We start from the raw sequence: 26,025 nt of genomic DNA on the forward strand, positions 1-26,025 counted from the left end.
CCATCATTACATATTGATATTGCTGCCCTGTTTGGTATACAATTTCAATACAAAATCTGTCTACATTTGATGCTTAATTTCAACACAGATCTGTCCCTGTTTGATGCACAGATTTTACTCACTTTAGACCCTGTTTGATGCACAGATTTTACTCACAATCTAGCCCATGCTTGGCACTGTTTTGGCACAGATTCATATAGATCCGGCCCTATTTTGCCTTTGTTTTAGCATAATTATGTTCACATTTCACACCCAGTTTTCCCATAGTATTTGTTAAATGTCTTCAAAAGGATTTGGGCATAAGGTTTTGTGTTGTTTGAATATTTTCAAATGAGCAGGTCTGTACTAAGATAATATTTACTTCGGAAATCTTTTTCTCCTTATCCTTAATTCTATCAGGTTGAATTGTTTACTGAAATTTTTTCTCAAGACCACTCTAAAGTGCATGCCATTTTAAATTGGATACCATATGGAAACTCAGATTTGTATGAAGTATTGAGCTATTAATGAATATTAAATTCATGATTATCTAATGCAACAGAAATATGTTATTGATTTATTGTTGATTAAGAGTGAAATGCTCTCTTTAGATATCCTCTAGTAAGAATCTATCTTTGTTTTGATTTAGTTCATGCTCTTGGGATAGTATAATGATGTGATGATGCTATAGATATTGTTGTATTGTAATAGCCTCGCAGATTTGTTACTTCCTTTATAACATATACAGAACTATCGATAGTAGCAGTTTTGAATTGTGAGATCTATGTCTTATGTCTTATATCTTATCATCTGTAGACTGATCTCTAATGGCTTACAATAGTAGTTTTTCCCTGGTGAGTCACAGAAATGTCCATTAGTTGCCCCTTCTTTTGTATATAACAATTTGTTTTTTATTGTTGAGTTAAGATACTCATAGCAGCTCCTCTATTGTAGAGTTACGGTGATGCTCATAGCAGGTCTTCCATTGGATTTTGAGTCTTGGTAAGGCTCATAGTGGTTATAAGTCACACGTTGTTCTGTTTATAATTGTTTGGAATTAATAAACTAATATAGACATTGAGGAGATGTAGTCTGAAAGTTAGTAGTCCCTAGACTTCTCTGAATGGCTCTTAATTTTTTTCATCAAGTGAAAATTGGATGTTTCATATTGTCAAAATTTATAATTCCAATGATTCAAATTTGATAGCTTGATGGCATACACAAGAAAACTGATGATCACACTGATGTTTTTAAGTATCATCTATTTTTATATTGATCATATAAGTTTTGGGTGTAAGAGCTTGCTTTATCTTGGATATACCTACTGTTTCAGCACAGTTTCTGTATATTTCACCCCTCTTCAGCCCTTATTTAAGTATAGTTTTTCACCCACGAATCTGTCCATGTTTCATCCACAAAATCTGCACAGTTTTAGGTACAAGATTTGCTCGTTTTTTGCACAATACAGCCCAATTTCTGTACATTTCTGCTCACAACTTAGCCCCAGTTTCTGTATATATATTTTTTTTTTCACAACTTCAGCCTCCTGCTTCAGCACATTTTTCACCCATTGCTGCCCCAGGTTTGAACCCAAATCTGCCCCTGTTTGAGCCCCGCTTTTTGCCCCCTAAATCTGTCCCAGTTTTAAGCCCAAATCTGTCCAGTTTTGAGCCCAAATCTGTCCAGTTTTGAGCCCAAATCAGTCTATGTTTTAAGTACATATCTGCCCGCAGATTCACCCTTTTTGTTACCAGTTTTAGCCCTCATTACAACCCCTGTTTTAGCCCAAGTCAGCCCTTGTTTTTTAGCATATTTCAGCCCCTATTTTTTAAACACAGTGCAGCATTATTTTTAGCACAGTTCAGTCCCTAAATCTTTTTCATAATTAGCAGCCCCTACAAACCATTTTGATATGTGTAGCCCCTAACCAGTTTTTGGTATGTGTAGCTCCCTAACTATTTTTAATAAGGGCAGCCCTTAACCTTTTTGGGTATGTGTAGCCCCTAATTACTTTTGACATTGGCAGCCATCATACCCATTTAATATTAGAAGCCCTTGCACCTTTATGATATTGGCAGCCATTACATGTATTTGAATGAGGGTAACCCAATCATCTTTTATTGTTTCTAACCTTGTCTTTACTACACTCTCTTACCTATTCAGTGAACCGAGTAAACATATGGAGGTATATGTTTTAGTATTTGGAATATTATACAAATAAAAGGTTCTTTAACTCAAACATTGATATCTCATTACAAATTTTAAACCATATTCTGAAACGTGATAATGCCTATATGCTTGCAGACTTTTCATATTAGAATAAAAGGGGTGAGGGAGGAAGTAATTTTGCTTTGCCTCATTTGATGTGGCCTGATTTTTTCTTTAAATAACATTGTTCATCATTAAGTGTTTTTAATTGTTTTTTTTTAAAAAAAAAAAAAAAGAAAGAAAAAAAGATAGTCAATTTCATTATTGATAAACCCTGTCAAGCTTTAGGCATATTTTATTTAGCTAAGATCCTCAATCAAGAATGAAGCCTGATTCAAATGATAAGAGGATATTCAGTTATTTTGTCATAGCACCATAATGTTTTCTTATCATTTCTGCAGGTTTGTATATTCTTCTCTCCATTTTTTTTTATATGACCATTGCTTTTGAAAACCAGTTAGAGTTTGCTGTCATTGTGCTAAAGTAATAGTTTTTGTAGCTCATTTTCATGGAGTTAAACTGTGAGTTCTTATGAGTCATTGATATTGTGTTACGTTGAGAGGTCTTGTGGTTCGTTCATACGACTAAAAGTAAGGTTGAAGTGATTGTATGATAATATTTTGTGCACAATAATTTGTAGTGTCTGTATGAATTGGCAAGGATTGTTTTTGAGTGTTTGGTGTTCATTCGAATGCTAAGGGATAAACAGAGTTACTGTAATCACTAGGGATGAAGTTATGTTGTGCTTTCATATTCAATCAGACTCTTAGTTCCTCATAGATTCAATGAAGTGAGTCACAATGGATGAAATAGAGTGGACCTATGTATGTTATGATAAGTTTTTTTTTTTTTTTTTTTTTTTCATATATCTTATGGTCACTGACATTTCAATACCTATGAATCATTAATAAGGTTTTATAATACACCATGTTCTTTTAAAAGAATATTTCGGCCCTGTTTGTATTGTTTTTATGTCTTAAAAGTTTTGACAACTTGAATGTTTCTTCGAATCAAACACGTTTTGGTGTAAATTGTTTATAAACTTCGGTTTCGAAAATACTTTGGATACTTTTATGTATGTTTGGAATGAATGTTTAATTATTATATATATATATATATATATATATATATATATATATATATATATATATATATATATTTAAGAATTTGGCAAAATAAGTCTTTTTATGAAGTTAGTATGCTAAAAGGAAGTTTCATTTCAATTTATATCCTTAAATATGGCAGAAAATATTTTTGTCATTTGATATCTGTTATTTTTGGTTTTTGGTTTTGTTTTTTTTTTACTCAGGACAAATTTTAAAAGAGGGGTAGTGTAACTAGAAGAATATTACTTTGATTATTTTAATGTGTGGTTTGTCCTGTTCATGATTTCTTCTTCAAAGTCTGTGAATATGTCATGTGCCCTGCAAGGTTTCATTATTTGAGTGTACAAAGTTTCAGTGGTAGAACAATAAAGATTACATGTCTTTAGCTTTGATCTGTAGTCTTTACACCTAATTGGTTCTTGTTTGGTGTATGTTGGCTATTTAAAATGCATGTTGTAAATAAATATCTCAAATATGGATTTTATATATGACACTGTTTTTATTGTTTGAATTACATAGCAGCTCATGCTTGAATCATCATCATTCATTTATTCTTAACTTGTTTGCCCTAACAGTTAATTGGAACTCATGATGATTAGGTTGTGGTTTGTAGAGCTTGTCAACTGATTTGATTGCTTAGTTTAAATTTATACTAAAATAATCTTAGGTTTGCATATAGTTCTGTCCGTGGTCATATTCTTTGATGTATTTTCTAGGTGTTAATGAGTCCCTCATCACTTATTTAGATTAGCAAATGAATTTGATTCATAGTTTTGTCCAGACCTGTACAAAGCTAGTTCAGCTCATTACAAATGAACTGTATTCATAATGGCTTGACATTTGTGATATGTAAGAAGGTGTAAAATCTCTTTGAGTAAAAAAAAATATATAGCATAAGGATTTTGTGCTACTGACATTAATATCACATTTGTTATTCTTATTCAGCCGTTATTTGTTCTTTTATTCTAAATGGCACAAGAAATTATAGGGATTATAACAGTATTAGTAGTCATTTTAGAAAGAGTAAAGCATTAGTAGCCCAAACTCATCTATAGGGGACTTACTCAGTCCCAGTAAGGTTTCTCCTCTTTTATTTAGAAAACTTTTTCTAATCTTTTAGATGGTAGCTTTTCCTTTTCATTGATTGAGCGATGAAAGAGTCATTTAGAGTGTGTCCTTGAGAAGGTTATTTTAGCAAAGAGTACTCATAGGAGGCATGTCTTGCCTCATTTTTGGAGTCCCTGTTTAGAGACATCATTTGTCTCATTTAGGGAGTTCCTCTTTTAGGAGGTTTACTCAACCTCATGTTAGTGTCTCCCTCATTTCTAGAGCGAGTCTTTGACTCATTTGCCCTCCTTTATAGAGCAATAGAGAGTGTTGGATTCATTGGTTTCTCATTTAAAATTGGTTATCCTACATGTTAGGAGTTCGCCCCGTAGCCTTTTTAGTTCATCTATTAGATAGAAGTTTGTCCTTTCAGTGGTTTTTATCTGCTAGGGTTCTTAGATCATTTTTCTTTGTTCTTGAGACTTTTGTTTACTTGTTTGTAGATTGCTGCAAATTGTTTTGAAATATTAGTTTGTTGGTTTGGGGTTTCCCCGTTACCCTAAGGGTTTTACCCTAGGGTGTTTCTTTGTGTGTTCCCTTTGGCCTTTGACCAAAAGGGTGAAAACATTTAAAATTTTAAAATCCATAAACCATTGAAATCTTAAAATCACAAGGGCATTGAAATCATTTAAAATCACAAAAACATTAGAAACTTAAAACCCAAAAACAATTAAATATTTTAAATCACAAAAACATTAGAAACTTAAAACCCAAAAACAATTGAATATTTTAAATCACAAAAACATTAGAAATTTGAAACCTAAAAACAATTGAATATTTTAAAATTCAAAAAAAAAAAAAAACATTGAAATATCTTAAAATTCAAAAACAGTCGAAAAATATCAAAAATCTTCAGTCATTTTGAAATGCTTTTGAACTTTTTAGGGTATTAGGAGAGTTCGTTTTCGAACTACGTTGGCTTGATCCTCTTTCATGAGGTACGTAGTGCAGCTTGGGATCTTTATCCCAAGTCCAGCCAAACTTTTAAAAATAAATTTGTCAAACCTTCCAAAAATGCAAAACTTCTTCAAAACCTTTTTTCAAAGAGATCTTCCCCTAGAGTTAGGAGTCTGTCCTAGCCGTTTGGTTTGTTTTAGAGTTAGGAGTCTGTCCTGATTTGTTTGATATGGTGTGTCCTGTCGTGTGAGTGTCCCTAGAGTTAGGAGGCCTCGAGTCGATCGGTTAGACATTTAGTCGAACCGATGGCTAGACCAGGAAGCATATAGTAATCCTATTGTTTTTCCTTAAGATGCACGACCTAGTTACACATAGGATATATGGCCCACCCGCATTAGCTTAAGGCTAATCAACTTGCATTAGTTAAGGCATATAGAGAGTCCTAAAAATTACAATTCACCTGAACTTAAGCAATCATGCAAAAAGCTTTAAAAATCAGTCGAGTCTAGTGGATCGAGTCTAGGATAGCGGTTCTAGATGGTTAGGCATTGTAGTTTAGAATATGTCATTCGAACTACGTTGACTCCGATTCTTCCCGAGGCCGGGATACGTAGAGCAGCTGGGATGGACGGCCATCTTGGTCCGAGTCAAGTCGCATTAGAGTTAGGACTTGTCTTGTCCTGTCATATATAGGTTTGATTTGTGTTTTATGTTTTGATGTGTTTTCTTACTTTCTTGTACTTATACTATACCTTTAGCTGTAGCTTGCATGTGTATGTCCACCGGAACTTAGACACCCATTAGACATGTCACTCATAACCTAGCTTTGCTTAGGTGACACATTCTTTTCATTTCATTTTGTATATGCTTATTTCTTTATTCTCAGGAAATGCATGCTTAGGTAGACGATTCGTGAGAATTGTTCCTATTTCATATGATTTTCGCCCGAAACTCTTCGAGGTTAATAATAAATGGCATAAGAGACCAAGTGCTTGCACTCGGACGAATTGGGGGTGCTCTCAGACCTTCTCCATTCGTAATCAGGCACGACCCCATATATATTTCTGGTTATCCATGGTATACAGAGCATATTTTTGTTTAAAGGATCCATGGCCGTATACCGTAGATGGCGACTCTGAGTTTTTTTAGATACGTTTCGAATCCGGACTTGTTCCCGAATCGAGAGGTATCTCTTTTATATCGCCACTCGTGCTATGCTATGAGGGTGGCAACCGTTTCGAGAGTTCCTTGGTAGAGCTCTCCTTCACACGTGGATGATCCAAGAGGCCGCTGGGGGCTCATCCCCCACCTCTCTCCCGGATCGGGGTCCACAGGACCACATCATAGGTTGATCCAAACCGTCCATGTGATGGAACACAACATAAATAGGTTGTGCTCGTAAAATCATTTCCATAGGCTGATCCTAGCCCTCCAATCTATAGAGGTTTTCATAATTGTTGTTCCTCTAAAGGTGCCTAGAATTCGTCAATATTTTTAAAGGTGTCCAGAATTCGTAATAACATGTAATTACTACAAACTTTCTGTAATTTTGCATATAGAAAGGCTGCCAATGTTGCCTTTCGTGACACATTCATATTAAAAAAAGTAGGGGGAAAACAATAAAATGACTTGTTTACCCTCACATAGTTAGTTTGGACATACATATGGCAAGGGCATTAAATAGTAAAAAACCACCATGTTGATGTGTTAAATTGACAGAATTTTGAAATAAATCAAAATATTATTCTCTTCTCTTCTCCTATATATATATATATAGAGAGAGAGAGGAAAGTGAAGCTACACCGCCGGCTTAAAATACAATGGGCCCACATTGTTTTGGTGATCTAAACCATTCATTTGATTGGCCCTCACATAGATAGGGTGTCCACCAAAAATCAGCTCCATAGGATCATCCCAACCCTTCAAACTGTGGAGGCCAAAAATGGACAAATTTGTGAAGGTGTTTACGCGTTCATTTTTGCCTCCACAAATCGTAGGGTTGGGATGATCCTATGGAGCTGATTTTTGGTGGACACCCTATCTATGTGAGGGCCAATCAAATGAATTCTTTGGATCACCAAAACAATGTGGGCCCATTGTATTTTAAGCCGACGGTGTAGCTAAGTTAGCTACACCGGCAGTGTAGCTTCACTTTCCTCATATATATATATATATATATATATATATATATATATATATATATATATATATATATATATATATATATATATATATATATATACACACACACACACACACTCACTAGTAAAAGACCCCGTGCGATGCACGGGCCGACAAAGAACTGTACAGACCACATCATAGGTTGATCTAAACCGTCCATGTGATGGAACACAACATAAATAGGTTGTGCCTGTAAAATCATTTCCATAGGATGATCCTAGCCCTCCAATCTATAGAGGTTTCCATAATTGTTGTGCCTCTTAAGGTGCCCGGAATTCGTCAATATTTTTGAAGGTGACTGAAATTCGTAATATCATGTAATTACTACAAACTTTCTGTAATTTTGAATATAGAAAGGTTGCCAATGTTGACTTTTGTGACACATTCATATTTAAAAAGTAGGGGGCAAATAATAAAATGACTTTTTTACCCTCACATAGTTAGTTTAGACATACATATGGCAAGGGCATTAAACAATAAAAAACCAACATGTTGATGTGTTAAATTGACAGAATTTTAAAATAAATCAAAAAAATATTCCCTTTTCTCTTCTGCTATAGAGATATAGTGGGATTCGGAATATTTTGACAGGTGGCCGAAATCCGTGGTATTATGTACCAAACGCACGCGTTCTCTGTTAAAAAATAATCGGGTTCATCAATATTTTGAAAGGTGTCCTGAATCCGTAGTATTATGTAATATGTTAACAAAAATACGTAGTATTATGTAACATATGCATCAAATCCGTAATCTTGCAAAGAAAAAAGGCCACCATGTTGACTTTGTGGACAAAATATATAATAAAAAATTTATAAAGCAGGGTAAAATAGATGTTGTGAAGGGGTATGATTGGAAATATGGAGCTTTAATGGGGGCCTTTGTTAACAAAAGCAAAAAAAAGTGATGTATAATTCTATTAGAATTTTGGAAGAAATTCAAATAAATGTTTCCTTTTATACTCATTTGTTAACAAAAGCAAAAAAAAAGTGATGTGTAATTCTATTAGAATTTTGGAAGAAATTCAAATAAATGTTTCATTTTCTACTCCTTTGTCCATTTAAAGCTGATTTTTGGTACACACTCCATCCATGATGCGTTCTTTCAAATGAATGCTTAGGATCAGCCCAACAATGTGGCCCACCCTTGTTTTACACTAACGTTAGCAGCTAAGCTAGCTGCTAACGTTAGCAGGAACCCTTTCCTCTCTCTCTCTCTCTCTCTCTCTCTCTCTCTCTCTCTCTATATATATATATATATATATATATATATATATATATAGTTCGAAGTTGCGGTCGGGTCTCAATAAAATTTTGAATTTTGAATTTTACATGTTCTTTTGCATCTCCTAAAGACATAACCTCTGCCTTCTCTCTCTCTCGTAATCTCTTATAACAAGAAATTGTTGTAATCTTTTATAAATAGAAAGCATCCCTCATACCAAGCTCGTGTATCTATCCTTCTTATGATGATGTGCCTCAACACTAACCCAATCCATAATTAAATCGGATTGGCTTTTCCCAACCCAACTCAACAGAAGGCCAACCTAACCCTGGTAGAAATCGGGTTAAACCCATTGGATTCGGGTTGGACCCGACCCAAGTTGCGCTCCTACCTTTTGTTTGTCATTTCACAAACATCACTTTACTTTCAGTAAAAGACAAACAAAACGGGTGGAATTTTGGGAGAAGGGGTGGAAATATCATTTCCCAGACGCAAATAGAATGTCCTAAATCTATCTTTGAGAAATTAATGTTGTTTATAGTGTGTGCATGACTCAGATCCTTTATCGGAAAAAAGTGGGTCGACCTATGTGCCAAGAGATGAAGCATTCTCGGAGGTGACGAAACTGACCTTCTCAGCAAAGACATTGAAATCAGTATTGCATGCTTTAGTTTCTTCCATTGAGACAGCTTTAGTGGATACGAAGCTCGGATTCCCTCTTTTCAAGAACATAGACAGCCTCTTTAATGCAGGTGGGACCTTACCACCCCCTAAAAAGGATGGGATCTTTTGGCAACTCCTCGCAAAGTTTGTTAAGGCTATTAAAGATGGTCAGGATAACCTCTTACTCTTTGAGACCCCCAAAATGATTGAAAGTAAGAATAAGATCAATATCTCTCTCTCTCTCAATCTTTTTTTGAATGATACCTCTCTCTTACCCGTTTTTTCCTTACTTTTTCTCCATAGGAGACATATTCTCTTGGATTAGAGACGAGGAGTTCGCTCGTCAGACTCTTGCAGGCATCAACCCTATGGCCATTCAATTGGTTACGGTAAGAACATATATTGAAACTTAGAAGCATACATGCAGAAAAAACCTTTCTAAAATCATGCTAAAAGATCAAGATTTGATGCCTAAAAAATATGCAACAAATAAAATGACGAAAATATAGAAAATAAAAAATAAAAGACTTGTTCAACGCTAGGGACGGAGCTACATGTAGCATAAGGGGGGCAGCTGCCCGTGTTGAGTTTGGCCAGAGTCCTTAATAGGCCCAACTCAATTGGGCCCCCCTTTAAAATTTGAAGCCTGTCCCCCTTATGGGTAAATCCTGGCTCCGCCAATGTTCAACGCCATGCGTTCTGTATCAAATTGGTTACGGTAAGAACATTATTAAGTAGAAGCATGCATGCATGCATGGGATCCTATTAGCGAGGTGTTTAATACAAGGAATGCTAAACTCAGTTGGCACCCTTGCAACAATCAGCTGAAATTGTACCCCCATTGGCAGCACATCACCAAAGTACATTTAATGTTAAACTCATGGGCATCCTTTCATATAATGCACTTTGGTGACATGCAGCCAATGGGAGCACCCTTTGATCAGCTGATTTTTTCAAAGGGTGCCTTGAGTTTAGTATACCTCGTTTAATATACAGCATAATTATATTAACGTGGAGGATGTTGAAGTATAAATGATTAAGACAGCTGCTAGCAAAACGGGATTTCGTTTGAAAATAATGACAAAATCTCATGTTATGATCTTAATCTCCTCATCCAGACGCCTTCTAATTCCATTACCAGAAGGAATGATACTCTCTTGACTATCCATTTATGAAAACCCTAAATCTTCAAGAGAACAAAGTAAATCCTTAGTAGGATTGAATTGATGTGTTACGATGAAGAAAGTGTTACGATGAAGAAAGGGCCTATGTTGTGGATCTTACACCACTAGAAACTGCTGACGATTAATTGGTTAGCAATGGGAAAGTTTCAGACAAGAAGCCCAGAATTGCCCGTTCACCTTCTTCAAGCTCTCTGGTTCACTTGAGGTAAGTGATTCTTATTCCCTGCTATTTAACCACCTGTTCTTCAAACTTGTTTTGGAAGAAGAGAGGAATGCAAGGAGGCTTAACTGGGAGGCTAATCAGGTGGCTGGAATTCGACGAGTGAAAGAAAGGATCGCTGAAAGAATATGCCCTAGTCGATTGGAACGGATTCCAGTGGAGCTCCTCTTCGAGATGCCGGATTTCCTTATCAAGCACATTTTAGAGGAATTGGAGAAGGGTGCGGCTAAATTTAGGCTTAATCTAGTGGGGTTTTCTTATATTCTAATTTGAGGTTTGGTTTTGAGTGGATAATGGATTATGGTCAGCCCTCTTTTTGGGGCTTTTGGTTTGATAGCAAGGTTTGGAAATACTGTTCGTTTTATTTTAGGGTTACATTCTGCTTTGGTTCGCGGTATGGGGTTTTTTTGTTATTGGATTTCTTTTCCTGGGATTCCTTTTGAGGTCAGTTTTGACAAGAGGTAGGGGATTTAGTATGTTCAGAAGTTTGGGTTGTGGATCTTGTCAATAGGTCGGAATTAGATTCGTAGATTATTTCTCTGATTACTTCTATACTTGCTGGTTCTGGGTATCCTCGATCCAGTTTTTGATATTTGTATTGTGGGACTTCTGGTCCCCATTGCTCTTCTATCAATGAAACATGTCGCTTTTCAAAAAAAAAAAATCCCATGGTATGATACATGCGCTGATGCCCAAGAAGACAAAGTGACTCCCCACTAAATGCAAATTGTTGGGCAGTTTCACTTTTGTCTTTATTTTCAAGACAAAATCCTGTTTTCAACGTGTTTTTCAAATGATTAAATAACATCAACTAGCCTACCAAGAAAAAAATAACATCAACTCTAGTAGCTTAAGCTTTTGGGGTACTTAGTTGTTTTACATGGTACTAGAGCTATTGCCTCATATATGGCAGGTCCTGAGTTTAAAACCCAATAACTCCTTGATATTAAAAATTATCAGCCCAAAAGGTGAGTTAGTCATGCTGGGATTGAGCCTAAGACCTCTAGATTGAGATACAAAGACTAACCATTTGAGCTAAAGGCTCAATCCCCATGTTAATTAAATTGCTTCAATTATGCAATGTAAATTGAAATTTGTGCAGGAATTCCCATTGTCGAGCAAACTCGATCCTGAGATCTATGGCCCACCGGAGTCTGCAATCACGAAAGAAATTATTGAACGAGAAATAAAATCGGTTATGACAGTGGAAGAGGTAAGGAAGAAAACAACATGCTCTTATATAATTATTATTTTTTTTATCAAAAGTTAAGAACACTCTTGGGTTCTCTCAAGGGAAATGGTATGACCACGCACGTTTTTCATCTCATTAGTTCATATACAAATAATAGGGTGATGCTGAGATGGTATTAGATATGTTGAAGAGCTACAGAGAAGGAATCATCTCTCTAACCCCACTTATTTTTTGCAGGCCATCAAGCAGAAAAAGCTGTTCATTCTAGATTATCATGATTTGTTTTTACCATATGTGAACAAAGTAAGAAAGCTAGAAGACACCACACTGTATGGGTCACGCACACTCTTCTTTCTTTCCCATGAGGACACTCTGATGCCCATTGTGATTGAGCTTACTCGCCCCTCGTCGCCAACACAACCCCAATGGAAGAGAGTCTTTACTCCTGGCTGGGATGCCACCAACTCCTGGCTCTGGAAGCTCGCTAAAGCTCACGTCTCTGCTCATTGCTCTGGCCATCACCAGCTTATCAGCCACTGGTAAGACTTCGCCCTCCTTTCATTTCATTAGGCCTTTTTTTCTTGCCCCCAAGTCAGTAAGAATTCAGAAGATCGAACATTAAATACTCTTGTATTTCTTTAAGCATTTGGTTGGGTTCGTCGTGAGAAAACACTATATTTCTATTAAAAAAATATAGTGAGAGTGAACCAAAGGATTTATCTCAAAGTTAAACGGTGGAACATCGAAGTTCTTGTAAGAATCCACCTACCTTTCATTTCATTGTTGGAAATCTAAGCTTTACCAATTGACTATCTTGAAACTTGCTACATGCATGTGCGTAGCTGGCCATGCACCCACTGAATATTGATGCATTGGAAATTCGATACTTTAGGACCGACTAAATTGAGACTTATCACATTGACTTGACTACATTGGAAATTTACTCTCTTGGGGGTTTATGCTCGTGGGACTAAGGTTTTGTTTTGGAATTGTACAAGTCATCCACTTTATTTATGGTTTATATTTGTTAGTGTGTTAGTGATAGCCTAGGGAAGCTAAATATAGTTAGGAAATGTTAATCCCCATTTTGACATGTAAGCCTGTTGACTAGTGTAACATCTTAGGATTCAATCCTTGTGCTTTTGGTATTAAGAGAACAATTTTACTCTTTGAATCGCATCTTCTCCTTCAATATAGTTGGGTCTCATTATTATGCCTATTTCCCCCCCAAAGTCAGCAAGGATTCAAAAGATCAAAAGTTGAGTAAAATTTTATTTCTCTAAGCATTTTGTTTGATTCGTCATGTTAAAACACTACATTTCTATTAAAAACACTATTGAGATTAACTTTGCCAAAAAAAATTAATCTCTTAAAATCAAACTTAACTGGTGAAACATTGAAGTTCTCTCATCACTATGTTTCAAATCTATAAGGATGTGATCTATGTTTTTGCAGGCTAAGAACTCATTGCTGCACAGAGCCTTATGTAATTGCAACAAATCGGCAATTAAGTGTGATGCACCCAATTTATAGACTTTTACACCCCCATCTCCGGTACACAATGGAGATCAATGCACTCGCACGGGGTTATCTCATCAATGCGAACGGAATCATAGAGTTCAGCTTCTCTCCAAGTAAGTACTCCATGGAAATAAGCTCTGACGCCTATCACCAGTTGTGGAGATTCGACACGGAGGCACTACCAGCAGACCTGATTAAAAGGTAATCCGATCTATAATCTTGAGTTGTTGATTGTTCAGTTACATTAGCAGAACTAATACTGTAATATTAGAAGGGAATTGTTCCTTTATACAATCTCAAAATATGATATAGCTAAAAGTACAAGATATTTAAAGATTGAAATAAATCAATGATCTTATATAAATAGGACAAACTCTAATCCTAATCAAATTATGATGAAAATATGGTTGTATTTTCTTAATTTTCTCCAAACATACAATTTTCATCATACTATTGGTGTAAATATTGCATACTAATCCATCCACAATTTTCTCCGGCATTTTTTCTAGTGTATTCCATTTTTTCCTTTTTTTTTTTTTTTTTTTTTTTTTGAAATGGCGTATTCCATTTTTTCCTGCTTTCATGTTTTTCTTTTTCTTTCTTTTTCCGTCTTTTCTTCTTCTTCCTTTTTTTATTCCTTCTTCTTGTTCTATTTTTTAATGGCTTCTCTTCCTTTTCCTGTTCTTTTTTTGATTCGTCCTCTTCGTCTTCCTCTTTCCCTTCTTCATTTTCTACGTTGCAGTGCGGTGACGGAGATGGAAAAGAAGAAAAAATTTTAAAAGAAGAAGAGGGCAAAACTTTCTTTTAGGGGCATGTATATTAAATCAAATAATAGTGTCATTCACCTATCATTTCAGATATTCAAAGAAATTCTTTTGTAAATTTCCCTAAAATAAATTAATCAAAAAGAAAACTCATTCAAATAGCATACTACTTCAATGAAAAACACCCAAAGCTCGAGGTGGGAAAGCGTATAAAATAAACCACAATCTTTGGAAGTGTTTTCCTTTTCGATATCTTAGGTAACTAAAGCTACTTTCATGTTCCAAAATAATAGGGGCATGGCGGTTGAGGATCCAACGGCCGCCGAGGGCCTAAAATTGACGATTGAGGACTACCCTTATGCCAAGGATGGCCTCCTCATCTGGTCAGCCCTCAAGCAATGGATCACCGACTATGTCACTCACTACTATCCTGATCCTAAAGGCGTTTCATCAGACTCTGAACTCCAATCATGGTGGACTGAAATCCAAACAAAAGGCCACGAGGACAAGAAAGACGAACCATGGTGGCCGGTCTTGAAAACCACCGATGATCTAATCCAAATCCTTACAACTATCATTTGGGTTGCTTCCGGCCACCACGCTGCCGTCAACTTCGGCCAATATCAATTTGCAGGGTAATGTGAATCAACCAATTACTCCAAAAGCTTAAGTTATTAAAGTTGTTATTTAATCTTGGGTTTTGTTAGAGCAATGGTTAATTAAGGTGCATTGGAAACCTAATTTTACACACGTTTTGAGAATGTTTTGAAATTTCATTGGAAACTTGTATAAAATTATGTTTTCAATGCACCTTAACGAATAGGCAAAACCCTTTAATCATTTATACTTAATGCCTCCTGTGTGCAAACGCCATGTGAATCGACCAATTACTCGAAAAATCTTAAGCTGTCAGAGTTGGTGTTATTTAATCATTTATACTTCAACAGGTACTTCCCCAACCGGCCCACGATTGCTCGAAAGAACATACCAATAGAAGATGAGTCAAGCCAAGAATACGCACGCTTTCTGGATAGGCCAGAATCTACACTACTAGAGCTTTTGCCTAGCCAAATTCAGGCCACCACAGTGATGAGAACCTTGGCCGTGTTATCGAACCATAACCCTGAGGAGGAGTATTTAGGAGATGTGCCAGAGCGGGCTTGGGTGGAGGAACCAATTATAAACGCGGCATTCGAACAGTTTAGTGAGAGAATAAAGGAGATTGAAGGGATCATAGATGGGAGGAATGCGGATCCAACTCTGAAAAATAGAAGTGGTGCTGGTATTGTCCCGTACGAGTTTCTTAAACCCTTCTCTGTACCTGGGGTCACAGGAATGGGTGTTCCTAACAGCATCTCCATTTGAAAGTAGTTTTTATTGCCCCTTTTTTGGTAATCTTTTTCATGTTAAGTCTAGCATGTCCTTTTTAATAAGATATTAAATGCCAAATAAGACGACTCATGGTAGGAATTAATGTTGCTCTGTTAATTTTGCCTCTGGTTAAGGCTTTCATTAAAATAAACATCGAAAGGTACACAACCGTAATAGACAGATATTGTAGCCACTTTGGTTAGTTATGTAATCAGCTGTGTTTTAATAATTGCACTAATATCTTGTCTTTTATTATGTAATCAGCTGTAAAAAGGTTATGACAGTTTCTAAAGTGCTCTATGAAGCCAATTAAAAAATAAAAGACAAGCTGAGTTTTTGCGATTATTAAAATATGGTAGTGCCAACATCAATAGCCTTTCAATTATTAGATTGAAGATGACTAAGTCAAATCACAACATTTGGGGTAAATGTCGTGGGAGAAGGGAAGCTACTTACCCCCCACGAGAACGGAAAATAGAGGGGAATAACCCCACTGGAACAATCATAACGTTAGGATAGGGGATAGCCAATTATTTAACGCAACTAGAACTATAGAAGACACCCATACCTCTTCATGTCCGCTAACGCATGGGGAAGCTTGGATTTGAAATACACAGGTAGGTAGCGAGCGCAATAAAAAAACAACGGAAATATATATTTCTTATTTTTTTTTATGGCCAGAGGATTATGGTCTAAAATAGGGACAGGTTTTCAGAGGAATTTAGGCTTGAATGTAGGTGGTTGATTGAAATATGTGGGTAGATGGGTTGTCACTTGTCAGTTGAAGGATGGAATTGATGGTCGGTGGTTCCATTGGCTGCAAGGCTAAAGGTTCTATGGTCTGTCAAAACAAGACAACGACTAGGGGTAGTGTTAGCCAAGGGAAACTGTAAAACATACCTTGTAAATAGATAGAGGCAAGCAAAATATGGCTGCCTCTTCTCTAAACAAGGAACGGATTGCTTGTTCTTCTACGGTGAGCGGCAACAATGATAAGCAAGCAGCAGATGGCTTGCGAAAGGCGACAACAAGTAGCAGTGGACTTGTTTTCAATGATAACAGCGGGTGGTGGCTATCACGTTGGGACGCAAATTAAGGCAACTAAAATTTTATTCACAATAAGATATCTAAAAACAATTACAATGGATGGCCTTTTATAGATTTTCTATCGCCAAAATAAAGAAGAATCCTAAATAAACTCTAACTTCACTATAATTAAGAAATAAAACAAATCCCTAGGATATCTCCTTATTTGGACGATCAACAGTGAAAGCCAAATTTAGTGATAAATCAACTCCCCAAATGGATGAATCGACTCCCCATGTGTCTATCTCTCTCCTCTTTCTCTCTCTAACCCAGAGGAGAGAGAAAGACACGTGGGGAGTCGATTTATCAATTTGGGGAGTCGATTTATCACTCCCCATTTTAGAATCCTAAAGTTTCTCTACTACTTCCTAATTTTACTCAAAGAAAATCCTACCAAAAGTAAAACTCCTAAATTCTCTCAACTCAATCCACGTAAAAGTAAACCTCCCTAAATACATTCTCTCCTTGGACGTCCCAATTAAAGAAAATATCTAAAAATAATTAAAACAACTCCAAACTAAAATAGGACTCTATTGAAGAGTAGTAATCAACGTGGACCATTGATCTAGTTGCCATCTTATATCTTCTGATCTGACCGTTGATCAAGGTTCTGACAATCTTGACCGTTGATCATTGTCATCGGGCGAGATGCACCTGCATCATCCCCCCACCAGTCAACCACAACAAGGTAGGACAAACCCAAAAATATGCAGATCCTATCACCCACATTACCTCTGTCCCCGAGAACCCAAGGCCTACTACCTATTCCATCTGCACCTTCAATCCGTTTATTCTAGTCCCTACGTCCAGTGAACTCTGGATACAACCCGAGACAGCAATCATTCTTGGAAGTACTATTGTCCAACTTCCAACCAAAAATTCTCGACTTTTTTGGGATCTTGTTGACTAGTGTAACATCTTAGTTATCCCGTCTATACTTTCGGGAGGGGCCCTTTTCAGATTTTCGCAAAACTCATCAAGTTACAAAAACACACGTTGAAAATTCGTTATTTTATGGAAAATTGAAATGACAAGTTTTGTTCTAGTGTTTCTCGTTCTCCACGATGGCACAACTCCACGGACCCCAGTGATTTTGATTCATGTATGCTCATTCCTTAATGTCTCTCTCTCAATCTCTCCCTCTCTTTTTTCAATCTCTATTCGTCTCTCCCTCTCTCTGGGTCTCTCAATCTCATGGTTTCTCTCGACTTAGGGTTTAGGTTTCAATGATTTGCGGCTTGAGATATAAGGTTCTGTTCAATCACTATGCCAAATACGTTAATTTATGAGGAATGGGCTGAGATCGGCTAACCATATTATGGGAAAGACCCTGCAACTCCCAGAGCCCTTCTAGCAATCCATGGAACAGGCGACTACTTTTGTAAAATAGTAATACAAAATGAACAAAGCAAAGCAAAGTACACGTAATTGAAGAAGTGGGCCCCAAATGAGCAAACCAAAATCATCTGTTAGTTAACTTTGGACCCTGAACTGTCCAAGGAAGCCAGGTAGGGTCCAGTCTGGGACAGTTCAGATTGATGAAGTGGGCCCAAAATGTGTGTAACGATTTATGCTCCACCCACTAGAGCATCCCCTTTGGTTCTTTATATTGTTTCGTTGTCTTCTCATGGTGTCTTTGAATGAAGTCTGGGTTTTCTAGTAGACACTTTGGAAACTCTTCCCTTAATTAAGTTGGCAAGTCAATTCATTATTTTAAAGTTTGCGTTATTTAAGCATAGTATAGTGTTTACCTTTTCTTTAGAGGTTTTGCTCGTAGATGAGCATTTAAAGCACCTATTTTCATGTACCCCACGCATATATCCTCAAACACCCCATGCATATATATATATATATATATATATATATATATATATATATATATATATAGAGGAAACTGTTGAGCTCACCAAACTTACGGTGAGCTAGCTTGCCCAATCACATGAGGGCCCACTTTGTTAGGATGATCCAAACCATTCATTTGAAAGTCCCTTACATAGATGGGGGGTGTACCAAAAATCAGCTCCATAGGATCATCCTAACCCCTCCATTTGTGGAGGACAAAAATGGACAGACTCACCCTATCTATGATAAGGCCTTGCAAATGAATGGTTTGGATCACTCCCCAAAATGTGGGACCCATGTGATTGGGCAAGCTAGCTCACTATAAGTTTGGTGAGCTTAAGCTCACCAACAGTTTCCTCATATATATATATATATATATATATATATGTATATAAGAGAGAACATTTCCTACACACTTGTGTAGGTAAGTTACCTACACACTACCTTAAAATACATTGGGGGCCCACATTGTTTGGGTGATCCAAACAATTCATTTGAATGGTCCTCACATATATAGGGTGTTCACAAAAAATCAGATCCATAGGATCATCCTAACCATTCAAACTATGGAGGCTAAAAATGGACTAATTTGTGAAGGTTTATACACGTGCATTTTACCTCCACAAATCGTAGGGTTGGGATGATCCTATGGATCTGATTTTTTGTGGACACTCTATCTATGTGAGGACCATTCAAATGAATTGTTTGGATCACCCAAACAATGTGGGCCCCCACTGTATTTTAAGGTAGTGTGTAGGTAACTTACCTACACAAGTGTGTGGGAAATGTTCTCTGTCTCTGTCTCTCTCTCTCTCTCTCTCTCTCTCTATATATATATATATATATATATATATATATATATATATATATATATATATATATATAGAGAGAGAGAGAGAGAGAGAGAGAGAGAGAGAGAGAGAACGGTTTCTGTACACATGTGTAGATAAGTTATCTACACACTAGCTTAAAATACAATGGAGGCATACACACTAGCTTAAAATTAGGGCTGCAACTCGAGCCGGGTTTTACCCGACCCGCATCGACCCGACCCGAAAATAGCCTGGGTTGGGTTCAGGTTTCATGGGTTTCGGGTCGAGCCGGGTTGAGCATTCAAAAGCCCGCATGAATCTCGGGTCGAGCCGGGTTTGAAGGGGCCCGACCCGACCCGAGTTACATAAGTTATAGTATGTACATTTTTTTCTATTGTTAGTTAAAAGTTAAAAGTGAAAACCCACGCACCCACTGTTATTGTATGTGATTGTAATTTCTACTTCTATGAGTTGAGTTGATTCAAGTGTTTGATTCAGCATTGTTTGATTGTAATTACAACATTGTTTGATTACAGCATTGTTTGATTCAAGTGTAATGTGAGTGTCATTTCTGCTTCTATGAGTTGAGTTGCCTTGCCAAACAAGAATTTTCCTTAAAAATTTGCGTCAACGTGAAAAAACCCGACCCGACCCGACCCGAGATTTATCATGGGAATCGTGAGTTTTCTGGAAAAAAAACTCGACCCGAGATATTTCTCAGGTAGGGTTGGGTTCTCCAAAACCCGACCCGAGTTGCAGCCCTACTTAAAATACAGTGGAGGCCCACATTGTTTGGGAGATCCAAACCATTCATTTGATTGGCCCTCACATAGATAGGGTGTGCCCAAAAAGTCAGCTCCATAGGATCATCCTAACCCTTCGAACCGTGGAGGCAAAAATGGACAGATTTGTAAAGGTTTATACACGTCCATTTTACCTCCACAAATCGTAGGGTTGGGATGATCCTATGGAGCTGATTTTTTGTGGACACCCTATCTATGTGAGAGCCAATCAAATGAACAGTTTGGATCACCCAAACAATATGCCCTCCACTGTATTTTAAGCTAGTGTGTAGGTAACTTATCTACACTTGTGTGTAGAAACCGTTCTCTCTCTCTCTCTCTCTCTCTCTCTCTCTCTATATATATATATATATATATATATATATATAGAGAGAGAGAGAGAGAGAGAGATTTGCTAGCGTCCATCACAAAAGGCATTTTGTGGATGGTCTGTTGCACGTAAGAGCAGCCACACAGCCCTGAAAATGAGCCGGGAGTGATCAAAGGTGATAAACGCTTGATTGTATTCTTGAATGATTCAATTGATAAGGAGAGATAATGGTACCCCAACTATGCCCAAGGGCTGTCGTGTTTACCATTTTCACCAGTGTTTAAAAACACGGATGTGACGCGGAACGCGGCTAAGAAAAATCCTCGTCGACTAAGCGCAGATACAGCCAAGAATGTGGTTATAACTCGGGAGAGTCAAAGGAGTTTTTAGAGATTGTAGGGCAAAACACGGAATGCGGTGGTGCAATGCAGAATGCAACCAAGAAAAATCCTTGCCGACTCGGGCGAGTTCCTTGGCTTGTCGACGAGTTTTTAAACACTGGTTTTCACCAAGCGAGTTTTTCAGAGAGGCTTAGGGGGGGGGGATACTTGTGTGAGATGGGATTTATGCTCCGCTCGCCCTCTAATCGGCAGTTTATCCTCTATACACCTACCCCTTCGCCGAAGCTTCTGGCTTTTGATCAAGGCCCGTAGACTCCTTATGTTCACGAGAATGGACAGCTATGAGCTCCTATCTGTCAGATTCGTTAGATCATGATAGAGTCTTCGCGCTCTACTCTGGCGAATAGTCCAGTGAGTGTGTTCAGGTAACACTCTTAAAACATAATAGAACCAATCAGTGTCTCATAGCACGGGTGAATAAAAGCACTTACTACAAAAATATGCCTTACTCGAAACTTCAAGTTGTAGTGGAGAAACACCAGATGAATCAATCTTTGATGCTCCAATTTGTTTATCTTCTTGAGCAGTAAATTGTTCACATGTGTGTCAATTTCGACGGACCTGTGTCGACATCCATTGGCACCAAAGTCGAAGTCCAGTTCTAAGTTTGATTCCTTGAGGTGCACCCGCATAATAAAAATGCCTCATATATCACAAAAGTACTAGTACCATTCCATTAATAAGATGAGTTAGTTGAGCAGTAAAAGAAATGGCACACTCATCAATTTTCAAAAAATATTTATTCTTAAAATGATCATTATTGTTTTATGCGTGTCACTAGGTGTTTGATCTTGATAAACCATTATGGATGGTTGTCTTGCTTATGTGATTGTTTCTAAGTGTATATTTGTACTTATTTTAGTATTTTTTGAGGTTTTATCTTAAATTTCAATAATTTCCATGGACTTCCCTAAGCTTCTATGATTTTTACAAGATTTCCATGGACTTCTATAGGCTTCCACAGAATACTTCCACTTTCGTGGGGACTGAAGTCCATACAAAATCCGAAATTTGGAACTTAGTCATGTATCCATGGATCTGGTTCCACATCCGAGTGTATGATTTTCCTTTTGAAAAATGAAAAGTACTAAAAAGTAGGAAAATTAAATAAAAACAGTACAAATAATGAAATGTTACTATTCTGCAACTACTCAACAGTCAACATCACTTATCCATGTATATAGTGCCAAATCAATGCATTTATGATGTTGCATTAGAAACATAAAAACATAGAAAAAGGAAAAAATGTTAAAGCATTAAAATATACTAGTCTACCATAGTTACATCATTGATGCATGGATTACAATATTATTACAGGTCTACCTCTAAATCTAGAACACATAAAATGCTATATCTCAAAAAGAAAAGAAAAAAGGAAAGGGATGCTTTGTCTGATTTGCCAATTTCTGCTCCAATCAATGTTTTACGGTAGCTTAATCACCTTCAATTGTATTTCTTTGTTTGATTTTGAGAATCAAAGCAAATAAAATTGGGGAAGAATGGCGGGGAAATGAGTTTTTCTTATCTTTGAATCATTAGTTTAATGAAAAATTTAAAGGAAACATGCCATCTTTTCTAATACCTTCAGAAGTTTTAGTTTGTCTTTAGAAGTTGCAGTTCGTCTTTTTTGTAAAATTTGGACAGAAAAATGTATTCTTCTTGCCAATTCGATGTTCGTTGTCTCATAATAAAAATTAGTTTTGCGTAGTGATTATCTAAGGGTTGCAGCGAACTTAATTGGGGTAGACTGGACTGATTTGTGGGTTTAGGATTTTTGGTACTGTTTATGTATTCATAATTGCAGCAAATTCAATGGAAAGTACTTACATGTTTCACTTTTATGGTGCTCATGAGCATATGTTTGAATTTCGACGTTTACTTATTTATTTCTCGAAGTAGCTTCGTTGAATTCTCTCTACCTGTATTGTGAAAATTCAATTTGTATTTTGTGAGATCTTATTTATTTCTCAAAGTAGCTTTGTTGAATTCTCTCTCTACCTGTATTGTGAAAATTCAATTTGTATTTTGTGAGATTATTGATTTTCCAAAGCAATTCCCCTTCTTTTGTTCGATTCCTAGTGATTTGCTTGTATTATATATGCATCACCTTTTTTCTGTTTAAAATCGTTTCGATTAATGGATTACTCTAGGACTTTGACTGCTCCGGTGGAACTAATCAATGAAAGAGAAATATTTTTGGCCTACCATTTACCGAGATGTGACTCATTATGGGAGGAGGTGCCGAATATGCCAAACATGCAAGGGACCATAGATGGTTTCAACACTTCCCCATGTCATCCTGATTGGCCTGAGTCAACTCTCTTTTACCTTAGCCGCATTCTTGTCCGAGTCCGCATTTTACCCTAGTCAATCAAAACTGCTTGGTCTCTCCTAAGTTACGCCCACATCAACCGTGTACTCGGCCGCATCATGCCGAGTTGAGTAGGATTTGCTTTCGCCGCGTTTTGACCCACATCCGCTTTCTGAAACAATGAATTAGACATCCACGATTCCTTCCTTTCCTTTTTTTTCAAAAAAGTTAAATAAAAATGATGATTAATAAGAAAAAGATTGTGCCACTTCAAGTTATTTAAACAATTGTTAAAATCGAAAAACAATTTTTAATGATGCTTGATGCATTTGGAGTTGTTTCCTGGGTTTTTTTTTTTCCTGTGATGAGGTCGGTCATCTCATCTTTTCTTTTTCAATACATTACCTTAACCTTTCATAAAGAAAAAGTCTAGAAAAAGATTCCATTTGCGTAATATTTGACTGCTTAGATCAAACCCGTGTTGTTTGCATTAGTATCACCATCATAGGTTTAAGCAAAAGTATTTACATTAAAGCTTAGTAATTACAGAACCAAATCATTTACTTCATACATGATTTCTCATAATTTTGCTGGCATCATTAAAGAATCAAGTGGGTCTTTCTGTGACAGGGATTTGGAAGATCACTCTGGTTGATGCATGGAATGTTCAGAGCCAATGGAGGGTGTGGTTATGTAAAAAAACCTGATTTTCTGTTGAAGACTGATTCAAATACTGAGGTCTTTGATCCTCAGAAACATTTTCCTGTGAAGAAAACATTGAGGGTGAATATTTTCCCGCAGAACTGACTTTTTTGAGTCCTGAGTATTTTCTTTTGCATATCCAACTCTGATTTGAGCTCCATTATTACTAAACAGGTGAGAGTATATGTGGGAGATGGATGGCATTTGGATTTCCGTCGAACACACTTTGATGCATACTCGCCACCAGACTTCTATGCAAGGGTAAAATGATGAATCTCTAATCTTTTGCTCACACATCGCGCCATGGTTGCTCTTAAGGTTATCTACTGCCATGAGCTGCGCTCGGTTAGTCAAGTACTATTTACTTCAGGAGGACAATGTAGACCACCAATCTCTCACTGAAATTGTAGTCGACTTTTAAACAAAACTGGTTAAGACAAATTAATATGTGCCCATTCTTTACTGATTTATTCTGTCCATTTATTTCTGCGTGTATTGATGTTTCTAACAATCTATAAGCCAAAAGAGTCCTTTTTTTCATTGAAAGAGCGAAAGACTGTCAGTCTCTCATGTACTATACTCATAAGAGCGGCATAGGGCCACCATTAATGTATAGTACTTTTGAAAAACAGAAAGTGTGGGAGAAATATCAATGAACCACACCACAAAAGTTGTGAAAACATGGATAGTGCAAAAATGTAAAGCCTGTATCCACTAATCAATCTGTCTACAGGTCGGGATAGCAGGAGTACCAGATGATACCATAATGAAGAAAACAAGAACTATCGAGGATAACTGGACACCTGTTTGGGATGAGGAGTTTACGTTCCCATTGACTGTTCCAGAACTCGCTTTGCTTCGGATTGAAGTGCATGAGTATGATATGTCTGAGAAGGATGACTTTGCTGGCCAGACTTGTTTGCCTATAACAGAGTTGAGGTCAGGGATCCGAGCTGTGCCGCTTTGTGATCGCAAGGGAGAAAAGCTCAAGTCTGTAAAGCTACTTATGAGGTTTGAATTTGTTTGAGATTGCTCCATACTTGAATTGATGTTCAGATTTTCCTGCAATTATTCATTGTGTTTATTATATTGGCCATATATACCTGGCTTTAGAGCTCTAAATGTTGGATATTGCAATCTAAATGTTGTTGTAACGTCTTGTTGCTTTATTTTATGATTAGCACATCATGAAATGGGTCGAACAATCGACAATAAATGGGAAGGGTGTTTGATTGTTGATTTTTAGTCGAGTTTATCTTAAGTGCGGTTGTTTTGTTCATTAACTTTTACAGGCCTTGATCTGAGTAACAAATTTCTCCCATATACAGAAAAATTCTTGAAATAATCTCAGAATCTTTTATGCCAGGTTTTTTATTTAAAAATAAAAAAAATTTATGCCCGGTTTCAAACTTAAAAAAATTCATGAATAATTCAAAATTTCTAGCGTCTTTGAATTACACACACATAAAAATGGTGGTCCTCGCCCCATAAAAATGAGGTGTAAAATGGTGGACCCCATCATATACATGGGTTTAGGTGGAGATGGTACACTCCACTATATCAAAACATGAGGTGTTATATAATTCCATAGAAAATAATATTCAATGAAAAAAAAATCCAAGGTCTAGTAGGTTTATAATTTTTCTTGAAAAGGAAAATATTTATTTTTCAAAATAATTTCCATGAAAAATGAGTTACAAAATGCTGGAAATTTTATATTTGATGGAAACAATTTCAAAAAATTAAAAAAAAAAAAAATATATATATATATATATATATATATATATATATATATATATATGAGGAAACTGTTAGTGCGCTTAAGCTCACCAAACTTATGGTGAGATTAAGCGCCCAGTCACATGGGGCCCACTTTGTTAGGATGATCCAAAGCATTCATTTGAAAGTCCCTTACATAGATGGGGGGTGTACCAAAAATCAGCTTCATAGGATCATCCTAACCCCTCCATTTGTGAAGGACTCCACAAATGGAGGGGTTAGGATGATCCTATAGAGCTGATTTTTGGTACACCTCCTATCTATCATAAGGCCTTGCAAATGAATGGTTTGGATCACCACAGAAAAGTGGGCCCCCATGTGATTGGGGAGCTTAAGTGCACCATAAGTTTAGTGCGCTTAAGCTC

The 26,025-nt window shown here is 36.7% G+C and overlaps 2 protein-coding genes across 4 annotated transcripts in view; both read left to right on the plus strand.

The window, feature by feature from the left end:
* The window catches only part of LOC143849830 (linoleate 13S-lipoxygenase 2-1, chloroplastic-like), a 63,605-nt gene extending 47,811 nt beyond the window's left edge, over positions 1-15,794 (plus strand). For 2 of the 3 annotated variants that reach the window (XM_077359056.1, XM_077359067.1), the window contains exons 4-10: positions 9,257-9,574; positions 9,666-9,751; positions 11,869-11,979; positions 12,196-12,497; positions 13,414-13,680; positions 14,537-14,878; positions 15,191-15,794. In XM_077359056.1, coding sequence (XP_077215171.1) covers positions 9,257-9,574; positions 9,666-9,751; positions 11,869-11,979; positions 12,196-12,497; positions 13,414-13,680; positions 14,537-14,878; positions 15,191-15,608 — 1,844 coding nt within the window. In that variant the 3' untranslated portion in view covers positions 15,609-15,794. Of the gene's footprint in view, positions 1-9,240; positions 9,575-9,665; positions 9,752-11,868; positions 11,980-12,195; positions 12,498-13,413; positions 13,681-14,536; positions 14,879-15,190 lie in introns of all 3 variants that reach the window. The other variant, XM_077359078.1, reaches the window with a different exon arrangement.
* An 8,003-nt stretch (positions 15,795-23,797) lies between these two features.
* On the plus strand, positions 23,798-24,951 carry LOC143849840 (phosphoinositide phospholipase C 2-like). Its single transcript, XM_077359099.1, has 3 exons — positions 23,798-23,962; positions 24,056-24,142; positions 24,615-24,951. The coding sequence occupies exons 1-3, from the start codon at positions 23,834-23,836 to the stop codon at positions 24,906-24,908; spliced, it is 510 nt and encodes a 169-aa protein (XP_077215214.1). The 5' UTR covers positions 23,798-23,833; the 3' UTR covers positions 24,909-24,951.
* The last annotated feature ends 1,074 nt before the right edge of the window (positions 24,952-26,025 follow it).

Source organism: Tasmannia lanceolata, unplaced genomic scaffold (genome assembly GCF_043159265.1).
Source record: "Tasmannia lanceolata isolate RefF3 unplaced genomic scaffold, GAP_Taslan_0.1 ptg000003l, whole genome shotgun sequence".
NCBI lineage: Eukaryota > Viridiplantae > Streptophyta > Magnoliopsida > Canellales > Winteraceae > Tasmannia > Tasmannia lanceolata.

Bases quoted from the DNA above. Each gene is read 5' to 3' on its own strand.
- LOC143849840 (XM_077359099.1), top strand. From the start codon at position 23,834: ATGCATGGAATGTTCAGAGCCAATGGAGGGTGTGGTTATGTAAAAAAA. The intron at 23,963-24,055 runs GTGAATATTTTC...ATTACTAAACAG, and splicing joins CTGTGAAGAAAACATTGAGG to GTGAGAGTATATGTGGGAGA. The intron at 24,143-24,614 runs GTAAAATGATGA...ATCTGTCTACAG, and splicing joins CACCAGACTTCTATGCAAGG to GTCGGGATAGCAGGAGTACC.